The 18,975-nt window shown below is 46.2% G+C and overlaps 1 protein-coding gene across 9 annotated transcripts in view; it reads left to right on the forward strand.

Annotated features, from left to right (window-relative positions):
- Positions 1-16,708, forward strand: part of FBF1 (Fas binding factor 1) — a 28,820-nt gene extending 12,112 nt beyond the window's left edge. For 6 of the 9 annotated variants that reach the window (XM_083429847.1, XM_083429845.1, XM_083429853.1 and 3 more), the window contains 18 exons: positions 1,117-1,216; positions 1,311-1,736; positions 1,972-2,043; positions 2,505-2,602; positions 3,426-3,484; positions 4,634-4,789; positions 5,885-5,985; positions 6,604-6,810; positions 7,385-7,492; positions 9,515-9,654; positions 10,078-10,196; positions 12,223-12,345; positions 12,734-12,919; positions 13,410-13,586; positions 14,303-14,440; positions 15,671-15,809; positions 15,958-16,079; positions 16,434-16,708. In XM_083429847.1, the coding sequence (XP_083285973.1) occupies positions 1,117-1,216; positions 1,311-1,736; positions 1,972-2,043; positions 2,505-2,602; positions 3,426-3,484; positions 4,634-4,789; positions 5,885-5,985; positions 6,604-6,810; positions 7,385-7,492; positions 9,515-9,654; positions 10,078-10,196; positions 12,223-12,345; positions 12,734-12,919; positions 13,410-13,586; positions 14,303-14,440; positions 15,671-15,809; positions 15,958-16,079; positions 16,434-16,517 (2,555 nt within the window). In that variant the 3' untranslated portion in view covers positions 16,518-16,708. The remainder of the gene's footprint in view (positions 1-1,116; positions 1,217-1,310; positions 1,737-1,971; positions 2,044-2,504; positions 2,603-3,425; positions 3,485-4,633; positions 4,790-5,884; positions 5,986-6,603; positions 6,811-7,384; positions 7,493-9,514; positions 9,655-10,077; positions 10,197-12,222; positions 12,346-12,733; positions 12,920-13,409; positions 13,587-14,302; positions 14,441-15,670; positions 15,810-15,957; positions 16,080-16,433) is intronic. The other 3 variants (XM_083429851.1, XM_083429850.1, XM_083429852.1) reach the window with 1 other exon arrangement.
- The last annotated feature ends 2,267 nt before the right edge of the window (positions 16,709-18,975 follow it).

Raw genomic sequence — 18,975 nt, forward strand, 5'->3', positions numbered from 1 at the left:
GCGGTGGACCCATAATCTGGTGAACCGGGTTTGATTCCCCGCTCCTCCACATGTAGCTGCTGGGTGACCTTGGGCCAGTCACACTTCTTTGAAGTCTCTCAGCCCCACTCACCTCACAGAGTGTTTGTTGTGGGGGAGGAATGGAAAAGGAGCTTGTTAGCCGCTTTGAGACTCCTTTGAGCGGGATATCAAATCCAAACTCTTCTTCTTCTTCTGTTTCATGTGCACAGTATTCTGGGAAGTCCTTTTGCCCCTCCTCTTAAACACTGGAGAAGCCTGCAGCTGAAATTCAGTTCTCTCATAGGTTGTTTGATGATTGAAAATATCTTAGATCCGTGGTGGGAATCTCCTGACCCACAGCCAAATTTCATCCCACCCACAGCCATCACCCACTCTGACTTTATTTCCCCCACTTAGAGCTTATCTGCCTCTCCCTCTCCCTCTCCCTCTCTCTTTGGGCTGCTACTCCTGCCACCTCCATGGCAACTGTACACAAAACCTGTTCCTCTTGCTTTGCCAGCTCATGGACGAGGGTTTGGTGCCACCATGGTTTCTAGTTCTACTTCACAAGCTTTCACAAGCAAGACACTCCAGCCCCCTTAGAGAGCAGCTGTTGTTGTTTGCCCCTAAGCACTCTCAGAGCAGATAGTGCCTGATAGCAAGGTAGACCTGGTCCATCTAGCTCCTTACGGTCTACCCTAGCTGACAGTGGCTCTTCTGGCTTTCAGACAGGGCTCTTTCACAGCTCTACTTTGAGAGAACAGAGGTTGAACATTGGACTTTCTGCATGCACTCTGCCACTGAGCCACTTCTCATTTCTTTTTTTAGAAAATAAAGACTATTTCTCTCATTTTTTTCGAAATATTGTTGCCGAGAATGTTTAGCAGAAAAGCCTCAGAATTTTTTATATCATACCTGGAGATTTCCGGGCTTCCAAAGCAGGGCTGGGGAGTCTGTGGCTCTCCAGTTGTTGTCGGATTCCATCCTTCATCATCCCTGACCATTGGAAGCCCACCACATCTGGAGGGCAACACATGGGCTTCCTCTGCTCTTAAGTCTCTGAGGAAAGCAAGTGCATCCCATCAGCTTGACTCTCTGGGCTCTTTTTGTGTACAGAGAAGGAAGATACTTTGGGAGATGAGTTCACTTTTGGAGCCTACCAACCCACTGTGGCCATGATTCCAGAGGGAAGGCAGTCAAGACGACAGTCTGTCAGGTAATGATAAATGCACGAGCCACAAAAGGTGGTTCGGTCTCCCACAAGGCTGCTTGTAAAATCCTGGCTCTCTCTCATTCGTTTCTATTTTCAGGTTTTCCTCGGAGAATCTCAGTGAGCTTAAAACAGACCAGAAACCAGCAACTCCTCATTCTGGCAGCCCTGTACGCAACAGGACTGCAGCTGATTGGCTGGGGCTGAAAGAGGATGATTTTAAACTGCCACCTTCACCTCCGCTAAAGGAATCCAGCAAGACCAGCATAAGAGGAGCCACACTGGATAGGCCTCCTAGCCCTTCTGATGCCGAGCCCCCCGTTCCTACCAGCCATCTTCCTTCTAGGTCAAAAGCAGCTGCTGAAGAAGCAGCAGCGCCAAAGCATGAACCCATCAAGGATGATGGTGAGGACAGCTGGCTGAGCAATGTCTTATCTCAGAAGAGAACTCGAGCGCAGGAGAAAGAGAGGAGACCTGGGTCCTCAGAGATTCACCGAAAGGAAGTGGATCCCATCACTCTTACCAGGTGAGCTCAGAGGTTGCTTGAATTCTTCACTTAACGTTCTTCAGATTCTCTAAACTGTTTTCCAAATTCAATACTATGCAAATTTCCCATGGGCACTCAAGTCATGATGCACTTAGCCATTGGTATTGCACATGTCACCCTGCCTCATTGCAAGTCTTGTAGGCTGATTTTTGGGGAGAAGTATTGTGTTAATTAACTGTTCCCATACTTTGGATTTTGTGTTTGTTTTTTTCAGCCAGGGGGCTCCATCCGCCTATCAGCAGTCTATTGCTCCGGTCGATAGGCCTGCCAGACTGGATCAACCTGGGTAAGAATTTACTTGCGGGCTTCCACTTGGGCATTGTCATTGGGCACTGCAGGAACAAGGATGCTCGACTAGATAAGGCCTTTGGTCTGGTCTATCAGGGCTTCCCTTAGGTTAAGTCCTCTGGGTTATTGTCAAGTTGCTCTGGGTAACCATGTTACTTCTGGGTAACCATGTTTCGGATTGTGGTGTGAGAACAGATTATTTAATCTGGAGCAAAATACCTGCATTTGTGTGGAATTATGAGGATATTCCTAGGTATTCAAGGATGTTTAAAAGAGAGGGTGCCAGCTCATTAGCTGTTGGATTGAATGATGTAAAGACGGGTAGAATACCTGATTGTGTTGTAGATTGACACTTATTCCATAATAAAAGGTGATTATTCAGATGCACATTAATCTCTCTCTCTCTCTCTCTCTCTGTCTCTCTGTCTCTGTCTCTCTGTCTCTCTGTGCTTGACACAGGTCTTCCATACCTCTGTTAAGATCTCAGGAACAAACCACTCCTGCTTTTCCATCTAATTCCAGGAAAGGGACTCCCTTTGGAGACACCAGTAAGACAAGTAAGATTCAAACTCCAGTTAAACTGCCAAGGGAATGAACGTTGCCAGCATACCTCCCATCCTTGATTATGGTGTTGTTGTTTCTGAATCAGTGGTATAAATGAACCTGCCTCTGCAGAGTTGCTTTCCAAGAATGCTGTTTGACCTTCACTAACCGTGAAATAGCAAATGATAGAAGCATTTCATGTTTGGGCTACCAAATGTCATGCACTGAACTGCACTTCCTCTCGGTGTCTGAGAGAGAGTTCTGTTTGGTGCTCCAACGAAGGGGAAAGCTTCTTGTTGCACATCTTGCTTCTAGTGTCATCTCTTAATTCATTTCTCTGCCAGTTTGATTTAGACTTGTGCTGAGGCCCCTTCCCCATCCCACTCTTTGACCTGGAGTAGAATACACTGTATTTGGAAATCTGATACTTTCCTTTGCTCAGTGCTAATATGCCCTGTTGTCTGCTGATGTTCCTTTCCTCCTCCTGTTGGGTTTGGTGTGGTAGAAAGAGGTCTGAAGCCACGCTTGGTGCTATGGAAGTGAAAGGGACCACTCATCCTTAAGCTGCCCCATCTTACATCCTGTCCGCACTCTTCCCACTTCCATTTGCCCACAGGGTTTTCTGTGCAAGGGACCTGTGGAGCAGAGCAGGGTGAAATTTCTATAGCCCCTTCCTTCTTTGCTTTATGTTTGAAGAGCAGCTAAACAGCTATCCTACCTCCTTTTAACTGTGTGGTAACAGAAATGGGCGATACAGTCCCTACCTGTGTATTGCTATATAGGGAAAGCATCTAAACCCATTGCTGCATCTGAGCTCTTTATGGATTGATTTTACAGCACCTGCAGCTTTTTTCCCAGGACATGAAGAAATCCTCCCCATTCCTGTGCACTCACCGGTAGGTAGGAGGTGATATTTTTTACTGCTTATTGAGGAACGGAAGTGGTTGGGATAGATGAATAAATGTATTTAACAAACACTCGTCTAGCAGTTCATACAGACGTTATAACAGTTCCTGAACTTTCTTTTCTTATTGTGCATGTATTTAAATAGAAACTGAACTTAGCCCAGAAGGCTGCATAATCCATTAACTGGGGGCATTGACTTCTGGAGCGGCCACATCCTGTCCCAAGATAACCTTGGTGCCCTTTATGGGTCTGGTGTTCTCTTTCCAGCTACGGGGATAAATTGGAGGCTCTCATACTCCATAAACCCACTGGATTGAGAAGGGGTCCCAACTGTCCCTAGACCAGTACCTGGCACTTGCAAAGTTTTTCCTGATTTAAAGCATTCCCCAACAGATACTGAGCTATTCTCCTTAGATAAACACCAGGGAAGGGAGATTCTACAGTTCCACATTATATACAGCACTCTCAAACTAATTTCCATAAGTGTAGGGTTCCTCAAAAGGACTTCCCATATTTGTATGTTTCTGTATCAGGAGATATCTCTCCAGCAAGTTGTTTTCTTCTATAGCAGATCAGACTCATGCATGGCATGATCTGGATGGCATGATCTGTGGATACCGCAGCACTCTTTCACGAGTGATGCTAAGAACAGTATTTGAAGTTCTAGAATCATAGAATCATAGAGTTGGAAGAGACCACAAGGGCCATCGAGTCCAACCCCCTGCCAAGCAGGAAACACCATCAGAGCACTCCTGACATATGGTTGTCAAGCCTCTGCTTAAAGACCTCCAAAGAGGTCTGCTTAAAGACCTCCAAAGACCTCCCTGTTTGCAAGTTGAATGATAAGAGCAGGGCCAGACAGAACGTTCATTTCATTTTACAGTGGTTCTTTCATGTGCTCTCTGCCACGGGGAAGGGGCACTTGTGGCCATACATTTGCTGATGGGCTCAGACCCCCATCGGTAAGCAATGATCAGAGATGATGGAAGTCCCATAGCATCTGGGGAGGGCAAAGGCTTCCCCACCCCAGTTCCGTCACATTCACAGCACATGGGGACGCTGTGAAGCCTGCGAAACATTCTTCCCTTGTGAAAACGGCCTCCTGTATCTTCTCTCTCAACTCCTCTGCCCTTTCCCAGCTCCTGCACTTGGATTCCCACATGCTGAGCTCACCTAATAGCAGCGAGTATGAAAAAAGGCTGGTGGGTCTGCAAGCGCAGCTGCGAGAAAGCCTGGCGAGCTGTCAGGCGGAGCTCCTGGGTGCTCAAACTCGCATCGCGGAGCTGGAAGGTCAGGTAAGTTAATTGCGCTTAAGGCATGAAATAGAAACAGCTGCTTTTTGCATCCTGTTATTTTAATGGAAGCACCACTCTATGCATTAAATGCATTAACTGCATTAAATGCACCATGCATTAGCAGCACACTCGGAGAAGGAAAACGAATCCTTATGTAGCCAAAACAGCACCATCCACTGCAAGTGGAGGAGGTTTCAGTAGACTTGAGGAAATCCCAAGGTTTGCAGAAGTACAGAATGTAAGAAGAGCCCTGCTGGATAAGACCAAAGGCGTAGCTAGTGCATCATCCGGTTCTCCCAGTGACTGCCAGAGGCCTATGAATCAGAATAGTAGAATTGTAGAGTTGGAAGGTGCCCCGGGGTCATCTAGACCAACCCCCTGCAATGCAGGATTCTCAACTAAAGTATCCATGGCAGATGGCCATCTAACCAGGACTCTCCCCAATTGAGATTCCCTGTAACCAGCATTCAGACAGGGGATGTAGATCATAGCCCTCATGGGCCTTTGATAACTTTAGCCTCCATTAATTTCCTTGATCATCTTCTAAAGCCATTGTGGGAGACTATGCCATGGTTCAGCTGTATGCATAGTGAGAAGAAATTATTCATTTTAACTGTCCTTAATCACCCAGTGTTCAGCTTCCTTGAATGACCCTGGGTTCTAGTATTATGAGAAAAATCTTTGGGGTGTGGGAACCCTAAGCTATGTAAGGAGACCTAAAGCACCTCAATGAAGACTGAGCATGCTCCACTGGCATATAATGTTGATTGACTATTAGGGATGGAAAATTGGAATGGAATATGCTGGAAAAGGGCATGACCAGCTGGCTAGAAATCTGAACAAGAGGACTTTACATTGCAACATTTTGTTGCAGACCCAACATGTCCTAAATGTGCGTGGATAGTGAGTGCTGATAAACATGGCCTTACTCTGCTGTAGAAACCATGTATGTGTAAGTAGCTGAGGGCATGTGAGTCACGGAAATATGACGACTGCTTAGTCACATTATTTAACAGTAAACATCCTTGTGATGGTAAACCCTGTTTACGGATATTCATAAGTAAACTTTTTTTTTTTTTTTTTTTAATCATTTAGGTCAGGCGGCTGGAGCTGGAGAAGAATCAGCAAAAACTGCTGTTGGAAAGTTTACAGCAGCGCCATCAAGAAGACTTGGAGCTCATTGAGAATGCTCACAGGTATTGGCAGCTGTTGCTAGTGCTCAATGGGACGAGTAGAGCAGAAAGCAGGAAGACCAACAGTAGGTGGTGCTAGAACCAATGGCAGGCAGAGAGAGCCGCACCATTACTGGCTGTAAGCAAAAGGCAAGAGGGTGGTGGTTGGCTGAGAGCAGACTGATGTTGGTGGGGCAGTGCTCCATTCGCTTTAATGGACCAACCTCCACCGGGCATTGGCTGTTCTGAACGCACAAACTCATCCTAGAGCACCTGCCCCAAGGATCCATATGAAACAGGAACTACAGGAACTTACTCATAGCCACATCTTCCCACAAGGACTTGCACGGGTACTTATTCCTACGTATACCAGGAGCATTTTCTCTTCTTGCGTCTTTCCAAATGATTAGGCCCACTGTGAAGTGTGTTGCCATCCCTTCCCTGAGCGGACATGCAGTACGAGCAGTATATATCTTCCTTGCCAGTCCCAGCCTGTTTGAGCAAGAGAGCTAGAGGAGTTTGCTACAATCACAGTTCTACCACTGGAACTATTGCTTTGACACATCTTCATCTAACCTCCCCACAAACAAATCGGGATGAATGCTCACTAAATAGCCAAAGTTGTTTTCCCTCCTGACGTAGGAACCGTGTAAAGGTGATTGAGGACTCGTACCACCAGCGTGAGGAGCGCCTCCGGCAAGAGAACCAAGAGCTGGCAGGTCGATACTTATCTTGCTGCCAGAATGCAGAGGAGGCCAAATCAGAGTTGCTGGCCCAACACCAGCGCCGGCTGACAGAGCTAGAGCAGGAGAAGGCCAAGGATATTGACCGGCTACGGGAGCTTCAGCGGTATGTGGTGGCGAAGGTTCAAAGGGATTTGGGTGGCTTTTCAAAGCCCAAGTCAGACAGTCCATCCTGTTGCTTTTCCTTTGACAAATGCTCGAACTTCAGTCCTTCCAGTGTGATGAGAGCCAGTGTGGTGTAGTGGTTAAGAGCGGTAGTCTCATAATCTGGTGAACCAGGTTCGATTCCCCGCTCCTCCACATGCAGCTGCTGGGTGACCTTGGGCCAGTCACACTTCTTTGAAGTCTCTCAGCCCCACTCACCTCACAGAGTGTTTGTTGTGGGGGAGGAAGGGAAAGGAGAATGTTAGCCGCTTTGAGACTCCTTCAGGTAGTGATAAAGCGGGATATCAAATCCAAACTCTTCTTCTTCCAACATTAGGCCACACTTTCTGTGTGACCTGAAAGCTTACCTTATTTGTGGAAAGATCTTTATGTCTTTGGAGAGAGAGAGAAAGCCCAATTTAGATTGGGGTAAACTCTGAAGTGAGATTTGTCCCAAGAACCTGTTTGTTTTATTCCATTTTCCTAGCAATCATGTGTCTAGTGTCTTTTCCCCCTCCCCCTTTGGGGACCCCCAGGATGTCTATTCTGGAAATGCGCAAAGACCACGAAGAGCAACTGCAACGTCTGAAACAGCTGAAGGCTCAGGAGATTGACGCAGTGACCAGCGCCACCTCTTACACCAGGTAACACCTGCTGCCCACCTGCGAGCTCAAGCAATTGGAAAGAAAGAGAAGCCAGTGCTAGGAAACAAGGACCATAGCTGGAGAATTGTCTGTAGTGCTCAGAGGGTATCTAGTCTTTCAGCAGCAGTAACCAGAAGGGGGGCACTTGAATGCAGGTAGTCAGAAACAGAGTTGCCAGACATAGAGGAATTCTCATATGCACATGACGATTGAGAGCATCTCTTTACAAGGAAGGATACCTGCCCCAGTCTGGTACACAAATCCAGGTGTTCAGGGTTAGTGGGAGAATATGATCAATGTATCCAGAAGGTGTGGGTGTCCTCTGCTCTCCTACTGGCCAGTGGCCCCACTGGGAGTGGTTCTGCTTCGCAGGTGAGCACTGCATTAACATCAGCCACAGGGAGTGGTAGCAGAGGCTTCCTTCCCTCCTTTGCCAAAATCAGCCTCCCCCAACTTGGTGCCTTTCAGTATTGCCGGACTCCCAAGCCGCATTAGCCCATAGCTGTCAACCTTCCCTTATATGGCAGGAAACTCCCTTATTCTAGCGCCGTTTCCCGCTGCTATCCCGGATTGTTGATATCCCATAAATTTTCCGGATTTCAAAGGAAGCAGCTCCTCTTCCTTCCTCCGGCCAGGGAGGCTCCTCAACTGCGTTGCTCGGCTGCGTTGCTCACCAGTAACGAGTCTGAGAACGACTGGGGGGTGGAGCTTGCATGCCTTGTGCCGATCAAATCGGCCGCATTGCCTGGGGACTCACCTTTGCTTCAGCGCTTCCCAGCAGAGAGGTGACAATGTGGTTTCCCTTGCTGCCGTATCCCTTTGCTGGGTTGCTGCGCTGTGGGAACCACTGCTTGAGGCTTCATTTGGGTGCTGGCTGGGCTTTCTGCCTTAGGGCCTTTTGGCTCGGAGAGGCTCGGAACGTATCTGTGCTCGGAATCGGATGGATACATCGTCATCGATGGCCCACTCACCCTTGCTGGGGATAAGGTCTGTCTGGAGCGGGGGCACATGGGGGAAAGAGAAGGAGCATTGAGTACAATGGCAGGTGGCGATCTTGTGTGAGGGAGGGCTTTGGGATTTGTTTTGGAGGCTCCTTCAATTGACTGTTATGGGTGAAAGGAAAGGAGCTGGCTGAGTACAATGGCGGGTGACGATCTGCTGCTGATCCCTTATTTTCAAATCTAAAAGTTGACAGTTATGTGTTAGCCCCCAGCCAGCATTGCCCAATGGTCAGGAATGATGGATGCTGAAGTCCAACAGCATGTAGTGGGGACCAGGTTGAGGGAGGCTGGCTTAGGTGAACCATAGGCTGCTTTGCTCTTGCAGCACTACTGGGGAAGTGAAACGGGTCAGGAGAAGTCTGAGGGTTTTTGCAAAGAATGGGACAGGGAAGGAACCCTCCACATGTTGAAACGGGATAAGATGTGAGAGATTCAATGGGTATGTTTGGGGATGCTGCTACCTAAGGAGAAAAGGGTGATTCAGGAGCAGTTGCACTTTTCTGAGGCTGTTTCCAGTGACAAGGTGGCTTAACAGTGCTGTTGTGGGAGAAACGGGGGTTCAGGTGGAGGTGGAGGTTAGAGGCCACATGCCCCAAACACACACAAGTTCTGAGCAAGACCTGAGAATTTTGAGGCACTGGCGCAAGGCTCTTAAACTGATAAATCTGGGGGGGAAACTAGTTTTGTTATTGTTAAATTGCTTCAGGATCTTTCATGGAAAGGGAAGTGGTATTCATAAATGAATGAATGAATGAATGAATGAATGAATGAATAAAAAATAAAATGCTGGCCAGAAATGCAGCCTGCATATCCTGGGCAAAAAAGGGCCAACACTCCTCTGCTCTAAATTTGCGCCCTGTATGACCAAGTAGCCAAAACATGTCTAGCCCGCCTCCAGCAGAAGCAACATATAAGCCTCACTACTGCAAAAGAAGCTTCCTGGATCATGTTCTTTGTGCCAATGGGAAACAAAAGGATGCATGGTACTGGGCAACTTGGCGCTCACATTGCTTTTTTCCAGGTCTTTGAATGGTGTCATCAGTCAGATGGAGAAGTTCTCCAGCAACCTGAATGACCTTGCTAACAAAGTGGAGGCCACTCACCACACCACATCCCAAGGACTTGAGATTGGGTCTCGCCAACGGGATGAACAACTCAGGGGTACGTGGCTTCCTGACACTAGGGACCTAAATGCCACTTCCACAGGACTTCCTCTTTCACTGGGGCACTTCTAATTTGGGAATTGGAGATTTTGAATCAGCTTCAGCAGATTCTCCTGCAGGGCCATGAGACTAGTGTGGAATCAGTGCAGAAGGATTTCCGGAACTTTCCCTTTTGTGTCTTACAAAAGCAAATAGAATGTGATGGAGGCTGTTGCCTGGGGGTGTCTCATCTTCCACTTCATTTGTGTGAGGTAAAATTACAAATTTCTTGGAAATTGGTAGGGATAAGCTGGTTAGCACCAGTTATGCAGTCTAAAACTGTTGGCACCGGCGGGGAGGGTTGATTTGAACAAAGAGATAGGCCCCTATACTATTGGAGCCTTGCAACGTGTCGGTAATTCTTTCATCCTCCCTTCTGAAGTTCTGGAAGACCGTCTGATCCGGCAGCAGAGAGACATGGAAGAAGAACGCAGCCGGCTCCAAGAGGTCATCTCTAAGATGGAGGCCAGGCTGAATGAGCAGACTCGCCTTCTGGAGCAGGTGAGCTATTGCTAGAATGGCAGCCATTTATTGCAGTAAGAATGTGGCTTCTGGGATTCTCAACTTTAAAGGGTGATCTGTTTTTCCTCCCCAGCTCCTCCTCAAATAACATGCTTGTTTTAAGGTGGCTTGAGTTATCCACTGGATTCCTGAGCCCTTTCCAACTACATTTATTTACTAGCTTTGTGGAAACTAAGTGGTCCATCAAATAAATGTCGCCTCACAGCCTCGCTCAGGCTGCTGCCACTTACAGGGTGAGGCATGGAGTAGAGTGCACAGAAGAGGCAAGTGAATATCAGATTTGGCAAGCAGAATTTTACTGAGGAAACCCACAACTTCCATTAACACCAATTTCTTAAGATTGTAACTGTACATAAAATGGTAACGGGTAGACATATTTCTTGATTTAGAGTGACATGTTGAGATTGGAGCAATGGTTCTGATCCAGCTTGCTGTTTATGAAAACGCTCCTGGTAAACTGATTCAGAATAAAATACCTATACTAGCATAGAATTAGGAAAAGGTTTCACAAATGTGCATTGAAAGAGTAGAGGAAATTATTTTCCTCACTGTCATTACATTAGCAAAGGGGATTTTGAAATGTGTTATTTATCATGGTTAATTGAATGACATGTCTCTAAAGCAGGGATGGGATGGAGAACTTGTGATCTTTCAGGTGCTGAGCACCTACCGTCCCCAGCTCTGGACAGTGGTCCGGGCTGATGGGAGTTCAACAACATCTGGAGGGCCACAGGTTCCCTATTCCCAGTTTGAAACTTTGAGCATGGTTCTAAGCCATCTTTATTCTTCTGGAACTGTTCAGAGGGGCTTGCCCCCCCGCCCCTGATGAATTAACAGAAGAAAATAAGAAAAAGCGAATTGTTCACTGATCAGCAGTTAAGGATTGCCCCAGTTCCATGGCATACTCCTCCACTGTCTTCCAAGAAATGTGAATGCCAATAACAACTTGTCTGTGTACATTAGTTTTCTTACTAAGTAAAGAGTTGCTGTGTGGTGTGGCATTGCATCAGGTTGATGACGCAGCCATGACTAGAATGGCTTTCAGTTGAGCAACACCCACTGTTTGCCCTTGCTTGCCTCCTTGCAAGGGCCTGTCCTCAGCTTGTCATGAGAGCTTGTCCTTCTGCTGCTCCACTGAGCCCTGATTTTTTCTTAAAGTAGCCACTGCCGCCACCCCATTGCCCTAGGATTGTATCCAACTAAACTCTACTCAAAGTAGATCCACTGAAATTAACAAACCTAAGTTAGTAATGCCAACTTCATTGGGTTTATTCTGAGTAGGACCAGCACTGGTTACAACCCTTAGATGTAGGACTCTTTCTGTAATTACCCACATAAAGGTAAAGGACCCCTGGACGGTTAAGTCCACTCAAAGGTGACTCTACGGTTGTGGCGCTCATCTTGCTTTCAGGCCGAGGGAGCTGGGGTTTGTCCACAGACAGTTTTCTGGGTCAAGTGGCCAGCCTGACTAAACCGCTTCTGGTGCAACGGAACACCGTGACGGAAACCAGAGCGCACGGAAACACCATTTACCTTTCTGCTGCAGCGGTACCTATTTACTTGCACTGGCGTGCTTTCAAACTGCTAGGTTGGCAGGAGCTGGGGCAGAGCAACAGGAGCTCACTCCATCATGGGGATTCAAACCGCCGACCTTCTGATCGGCAAGCCCGAGAGGCTCAGCGGTACCCTTTGCACACAGACAAAATAGAGCTCAAGTCCTGAAGCATAAATATTCCTTTAATTGGCAGACAAGCAATAGATCTTGTAATTCTACCACCCTGCCTTGGTGTGTCTGCCTTAGCTTTTCTAGCAACTATTCTGTTACAAGTATATTGTTGTCCACTCTGACATGCTAACCAACTGAGTCCATCCCTCTCTCAGCTTTCCATTCCCACATGGTCAATCAGCCTCCCCCTTGGACGGCTGACACACCCAACTGCATTGCTTTCTTGCCTAATGGTGGAATGAGCCTTCCCTGAGCAGATCTTGTGTCTTTCTACCTTAGGAACGCTGGAGGGTGACAGCAGAACAATCCAAAGCATCGTCCTTGCAACACTCGCTAGAGGAGCAGAGGAGGATCATGACCCAGCAGCTGAGCATGGAGAAAGAAGAGCTAGAGAGGGCAAAGGTTAGAAGGGCCCTTGGTGGTTTTGTTCGTTTGTTCGGGGGGTTTTTAGCAAAATGATGTTGCCATCACACTGCAAAGTGTGGACTGATCCGGTTGTAAATATGTAGCAGTCTATACCAACCTGGAAAGTGGGAGGGGAATTTCTGTACACCTCTTGCATTTCCTGCTGCTCTTGTTTCCAGATAGCGGTTCCTCCGTGACAACAAAGAGAATTTTAATGTGTTGGGTTTCTCCCCCTGCCTAGGCAACTGACTATAAGTTCAAGACACACATATCGACCTTTAAAAATGCCATTTTGGTGTACAAGGCCTCTTGTTGGATTTGGTGTCGTTCTGAGGCTTTCAAGATGTACACATTACTTCCCTGTGTTTCTCTTTGTTGCTCCCAGAATGCTTTGCTTGACGAGCAGAAGGCCGTCATGCAGAAATGTGCCGCGGAGCGCCATAAGCTGGCTGCAGAGTGGTCTGAGCTCCACACTCAACAGAGGCTGAGCAAAGAACGCACAGAGAGGGAGGTGGATCGGGCTCTGCAGATTGACTCTCAGAGAGAAGGGGCCATCATGAGCCTGGCAAAGGTAAAAAGGAGCTAAAGGAGAGCTTGCTCAGTTCTGGAGCTTTCTTTTAAGGCTGCAGCCTAGGGCCTAAATGATATGAAGTGAAAATAAGAGGTGGGAGAATCTGAGTGGATATTTAGGTCAGGGCTTGTGAAGCGTTGCTCTTCAGAATGCAATAACAATAAGGTATGTGTGAGGAACTGCAACCCTTGAGATGTTGTTGGACTTCAACTCCCCTCAGCCCAACCAGCATGGTTACAGCAATATATTATTTCTACTTTGTCTTTCTACCATTATGTGTACACATGAAGAATTAAATAATACAGTGTAGGCATGGAAATAGAAGATGCAGTAATTAAATTAACTAGAGGATCTTTTCCCGAATAGCCATTGCCTGCTGCCCAAGTGGCAACTGAACTAGGTGGATCTAAGTCATCATAAGGGGCTGCCTTATATTCCATTCACAAGATAGCATACAAGATAGCAAATCTGACAGGCTCTTTTTTATTAGGAACGCGCAGACCTGCAAATCAAAGCCAGTGAGCTGAGATCGAGGGAGGAGCAGCTGGCGAGAGATCGGGAGATTCTGGAGCAAGAGAAGCAGGAGCTGAGGCTGGAAAAGGAAAGGGTCAATGCAGCAGCTTTGCATGTCAAGCAGAGGACCGAAGAAATCCATAGCATGAGCAAAGTAAGAAGGCCTCATTTCCCCTTTTACACATCTAGCTGTGCTAGGAAGGCAGAAGAAGGAGGAAACTGAGTCAGAGCAGAATGTAGGAGCCATTTTGGCTTCTGATGGTCTGGTTTCTAGTCCTAGGTGTAACATCAGAATGTGATATTTTGTTCTCTCAGTCGTGGAGATGCTGAAACACACTACATTGTTCTTGGGTTGAATTCAACAAACCCACTGCATGAATAGAACAACTTGTGCAATGGAACTTCTCCATTCTATCTTTCCACTGTCTGCCCCCAAACTCCCCCAGACCTGCCCTGCAGGGTTGAGAGTAGATTTTGGTGGAGAGTGGGGGGTGCAAAGGGCATATGGGAGAAAAGGGAGGGAAAGTTCAATTGCACAATCACAAGTCATTCTTCTTACGCAATTACTTCATTGGAGTCAACCCTTTGTGCCAGTTTCAACTTAGTTGTTGCTCTAGCAGAAGCCAGGACAATGAGTTCCATTTGCACAACCTCTGTCTCCTCTGAGATCTGTCCAGGAGAGTTTGGAGAACCCCCGGAACAGGAGGAGGAGAGGAAATTCTTTTGTGGCGTCACCTTCTCCTTGGAAAATAGAATTAAGATCTCACTGCTTGTGGCTCAAGACGGGTTTTGTTGTGGTAAGCACACAGTAACACCGAATGTGTAGTAACAAATTGGGTCCTGATGATTGTTTCTCCTCACACTGCACAGCTATCCTCTGAGAAATACGAAGAGGGGGAAAGAGCCCTCATGGAGGCAAGGAAGGTGGAGTCGGAGCATCAGGCCAGGCTACGCCTCGTGCAGCATCAGATGGAGCGACTCAGGGAGCAGGAGGAACTGCTGCACCAGGTGATTTCTCTGAAGCTTTTAAACTATTTTGTTGCCTGTGTGCCAACACCTTTGTCAGTCTCGGCATTATTATTAGTAATACAGTGGTACCTCGGGTTACATACGCTTCAGGTTACATACGCTTCAGGTTACAGACTCCACTAACCCAGAAATAGTGCTTCAGGTTAAGAACTTTGCTTCAGGATGAGAACAGAAATTGTGCTCCAGCGGCGCGGCAGCAGCAGGAGGCCCCATTAGCTAAAGTGGTGCTTCAGGTTAAGAACAGTTTCAGGTTAAGTACGGACCTCTGGAACGAATTAAGTACTTAACCTGAGGTACCACTGTAAGATTAATCATAATAATATTTATTGGACTTACAGTGGTACCTCGGTAGACTTAGAGTGGTACCTCGGGTTACATACACTTCAGGTTACCGACGCTTCAGGTTACAGACTCCGCTAACCCAGAAAATAGTACCTTGGGTTAAGAACTTTGCTTCAGGATGAGAACAGAAATCGTGCTCCGGCGGCGAGGCGGCAGCGGGAGGCCCCATTAGCTAAAGTGGTACCTCAGGTTAAGAACAGTTTCAGGTTAAGAACAGGCCTCTGGAACGAATTAAGTACATAACCAGAGGTACCGCTGTATTAGTTTAGGACAGCTGTCCTAAACAAAAGATAGAAATACCACTTTAAAAAAATAATAATCCCACCCTGCCTGTGCAGTGGGGATTCCTCTCCACATACACCCCTCAGGTCTGTTCTGGGGCAGCTTTCAGGTGGCTGCCCAGAGAGAGGACGTTCTGCAGAACGTGGTGCAAGAGACAATGACACACAGGAGGCTTTTTTTGTGGTAGCTCCTCTGTTCTAGAATGTTCTCCCCTCCTGTGAGGTGCATCTGCTGCTCATGCTGTGTAGTTTTGTAGGCAGCTCAAGGCACACCTCTTTGCTCAGCCTTTGAAGGGTTGATGTGAAATGATCCACTCCCTCCATTATTTCACACTGATTGGCTGCTGCTTTTATCACATTTTGTTTTTGCTTGTAACTTTACACAATGTGACCCACCTTTGGGTGAAGGGGCAGTAATAAATCCCATTCAATCAAATGAATAAACTTAGGAGGCACATTGCAAGTTAAAAAAACTCATTCTGTGCACAGGACACCTGCTCAACGTGGGTTCGTTGCCCTGTGCCACAGAGCCTCCCACCAGAACGTCTCTAATTCTCTTTTTCATTCTCACACTGGACTCTGTCAGGAGCACCTCAGCCTGTCTCAGCAGAGGAGGCAGCTTGAGCAACTGCGGGTGGGACTTCCAAGCAATCCATTGGTGTTCCAGACCACATCCCAGATGCCGTTGTCAGGAGCTCAGGCCAATGCGATCTCCAGGACACACTGTAAGTAGCTACGCAGCCGCTACCAATCCCTTCCAGGAGTGTTTTTGGCAGGAATCCTAAGGATAAACCTTGGAGATGTTTGGGACATGATCTGTGAGGGCCTTTGTGTGGAGGCTCGTTACTCTATCTAAGTTTATTTCCTTCGCAGATTTCTCTCTTCCTCTTACTGACCTACCTAAAGCCAACCCCGGAACCTCTCAGGGCCAATCCAGTTCAGGACCAGCAGATCTCTATGCTAAACTGGTGCTGCATAAGATTTCAGCTGATCGGGTAAAAAAAAAAAAATTCTCTAGCATTTGATCTTCTGTAGACTGGGAACATTACCTCTGCCCCGGGCTTGTTGTTTCTGTCCTGATGCTGTTTATACAGCTTTCATATTACATATTTATACATAGCTCAGTTTCAGTTCTAACCATTGCATGCTTATTTAAAGAAGAGCGCTGCCTAGCTCACAAGACAGATGGATTTATTATTATTATTTAATGATATTTATATACCACTTGGTTGTAAGAAAACCTCTAAGTGGTTTACTCACTAAAGTAAGTTGGTGAATGGGAAGGTAGCATAATGAGTCTGTGACACCCACAGATCCTGTTAGTTTGACTTTTCTTTTTTTTAAAACAGGATCATGATTTCTTAGAGGAAGAACAGTTCTTCTTAGAAACCTTGAAGAAAACCTCCTACAACGCTCCATCCCAGTCAGCATAAGAATGGAAGAGTCCTGAAGGAATCCCTTCCTGGATTGATGGTTTCTCCTAATAAAGATGGATCTTTATCATTTTGATATATATTTTTTTAATGCTTCCGGAGGGCGGTGGCAAATGTAAACATGTAAATGCCAAACCTCACTTTAACAGATACTAAATTTGTAAAATAAAACTTTTTACGGTTTCCTGTAACTCCCTGCTTTTGTGAAAAACATAGGAGTTTTTTGGGTTGAAGCTTTTTGTTTTTAGGTGCCATTGGAGCTTGATCCATTTGGGTAGCAAGGTGCTCCTGGCCATACCCTGTCTCTCCACCCTATTGCCCAGTACGTTTCCGAGCACAATTCAAAGTGTTGGTGCTGACCTTTAAAGCCCTAAACGGCCTCAGTCCTGTATACCTGAAGGAGCGTCTCCACTCCCATCGTTCAGTCCAAACATTGAGGTCCAGCGCCGAGGGCCTTCTGGCGGTTCCCTCACTGCGAGAAGCCAAGTTACAGGGAACCAGGCAGAGGGCTTCTCGGTAGTGGCACCTGCCCTGTGGAACGCCCTCCCACCAGATGTCAAAGGGAACAACAACTACCAGACTTTTAGAAGACATCTGAAGGCAGCCCTGTTTAGGGAAGCTTTTAATGTTTGATGCATTACTGTAGTTTAATATTTTGTTGGAAGCTGCCCATAGTGGCTGGGGAAGCCCAGCCAGATGGGCGGGGTATAAATAAATTATTATTATTATTATTATTATTATTATTATTATTATTATTATTTATTTATTGCATTCCTTTCGTGGGGGCACTTCCCATCCCCTGTGAGCTGAAAAAGGTCAATAGAAGACCCTCCAGATTATATACTTGCTAAGCATTCATCCTGATTTGCTTGCACAAAGTTTCTGTGGAGGTTAGATTATATTCTATCTTTATTGAGCATTCATTCCGATTCATTTACAGGGCAATTACACAGCAATAAGCATTTGTCTAGCATTCATCCTGATTTCCTTGTCGGATGTTTACACAACTTCCCATTAGTCATTTGTTCTTTGTTATGATTTATTAAATTTGTATACATCCCTTCAGATCCGTAGATCTCAGGGCGGTTCAAAACATAAAATTACAATATAAAAAACAGAAAATGCATAATAAAAATAAGAACAAAAACAAACCAATAAGCCTCCTTCCCACAACACATTTAAAAGGACATCGGACGTCAATAAGCCAAAGGCCTGGTTAAAGAGGAACATTTTTGCCTATAGGTATACAGTATAATAAAGGCGCCAGGTGAACTTCCCTGGGGAGAGCATTCCACAAATGGGGAGCCACTGCAGGAAAGGCCTGTTCTTGTGTTGTCACCCACTGGACCTCCCATGGAGGAGGCACACAAAGAAGGGTCTTGGAGGATGATTTCAGGGTCTGGATAGGTTCATATGGAGAGAGGCAGTCCTTGAGGTATTGTAGTCCTGAGTCGTTCAGTTTGTTCTTTCCACACTTCCCAATGCATTTCCCCATCACTTTCTCTACCACAGAAAGGCCCTTTCAAGGAAAGTGCATTTGTTGCGCTAGGGCACCAGGGCATAACTGCCAACTGTTTCCTTTTTTTAAGGGAAATTCCCTTATTCCGAATAGGATTCCTTGCAAGAAAAGGGGAAAGTTGACAGCTATGCACCAGAGTCCATTAATTCACTTGAAATAAGCAAATCTAAAATTCTGGTACGCTATTGAATCTGTGCAAGAAAGTGACAGATATACTAACTTGTGCTGTTACTCATCTTTCATCAGGGTTGGAGATCCTGTGATCTTCCAGATGTTGCTGGACTGCAACTCTCGTCTGGTCATGGCCAATGGGAGTTGTAGTCTAGCAAGATATGGAGGCCACCATGTTGGCTATTCTTGATTTAAACTAAGCAATGCTAACTTTCACTTCTGATTAAGTGAATTATCAGGAGCAAAGGGGGAAGTGGCAGTGAAAAGTACTACTAGCTTCTAATGGCTAGTTTTTCTGCTGTTGGTGACAGTAATTGTGCGGTTACAGTGAACAATTGTGAAAATCTGATTTAAACCACCAAGCTTCAGCTAGTCAAATTAACCACCAATCTATTAGGCTGTAAAAATTGAGTGACTTCAACTAACAAACAAAAAGCTATTTTAATAGAAAGGCAGAAAGAGATTTCATTCCTCTTCCCCATAATCTTCAGTGACTTACTTCCATTTTCATTATTTCTCTGTAGCAGCCATCTGTTCTCAGCAATTGGCACATTCCATTAAGGCCAGAAAGCTTAATAAAAATCTGTAGCCATAGGAAAAACAAACTGCTTAGTGGAATAATATATTTTAGCAAGAGGAGGCAGAAGGTGTTTAATCTCCACATGTCACTGTTTTTTTGGTCAACTGTAAAGGGTGGCTTAAAAAAAAAACCCCAAACAGATAAAACAGAACAGGGCATTTAGTTGATCAGACAGTGTAGAAAAGGGT

This window comes from Podarcis tiliguerta (assembly GCF_965153285.1).
Source record: "Podarcis tiliguerta genome assembly, chromosome: 2".
In the NCBI taxonomy this organism is placed as follows: Eukaryota; Metazoa; Chordata; class Lepidosauria; order Squamata; family Lacertidae; genus Podarcis; species Podarcis tiliguerta.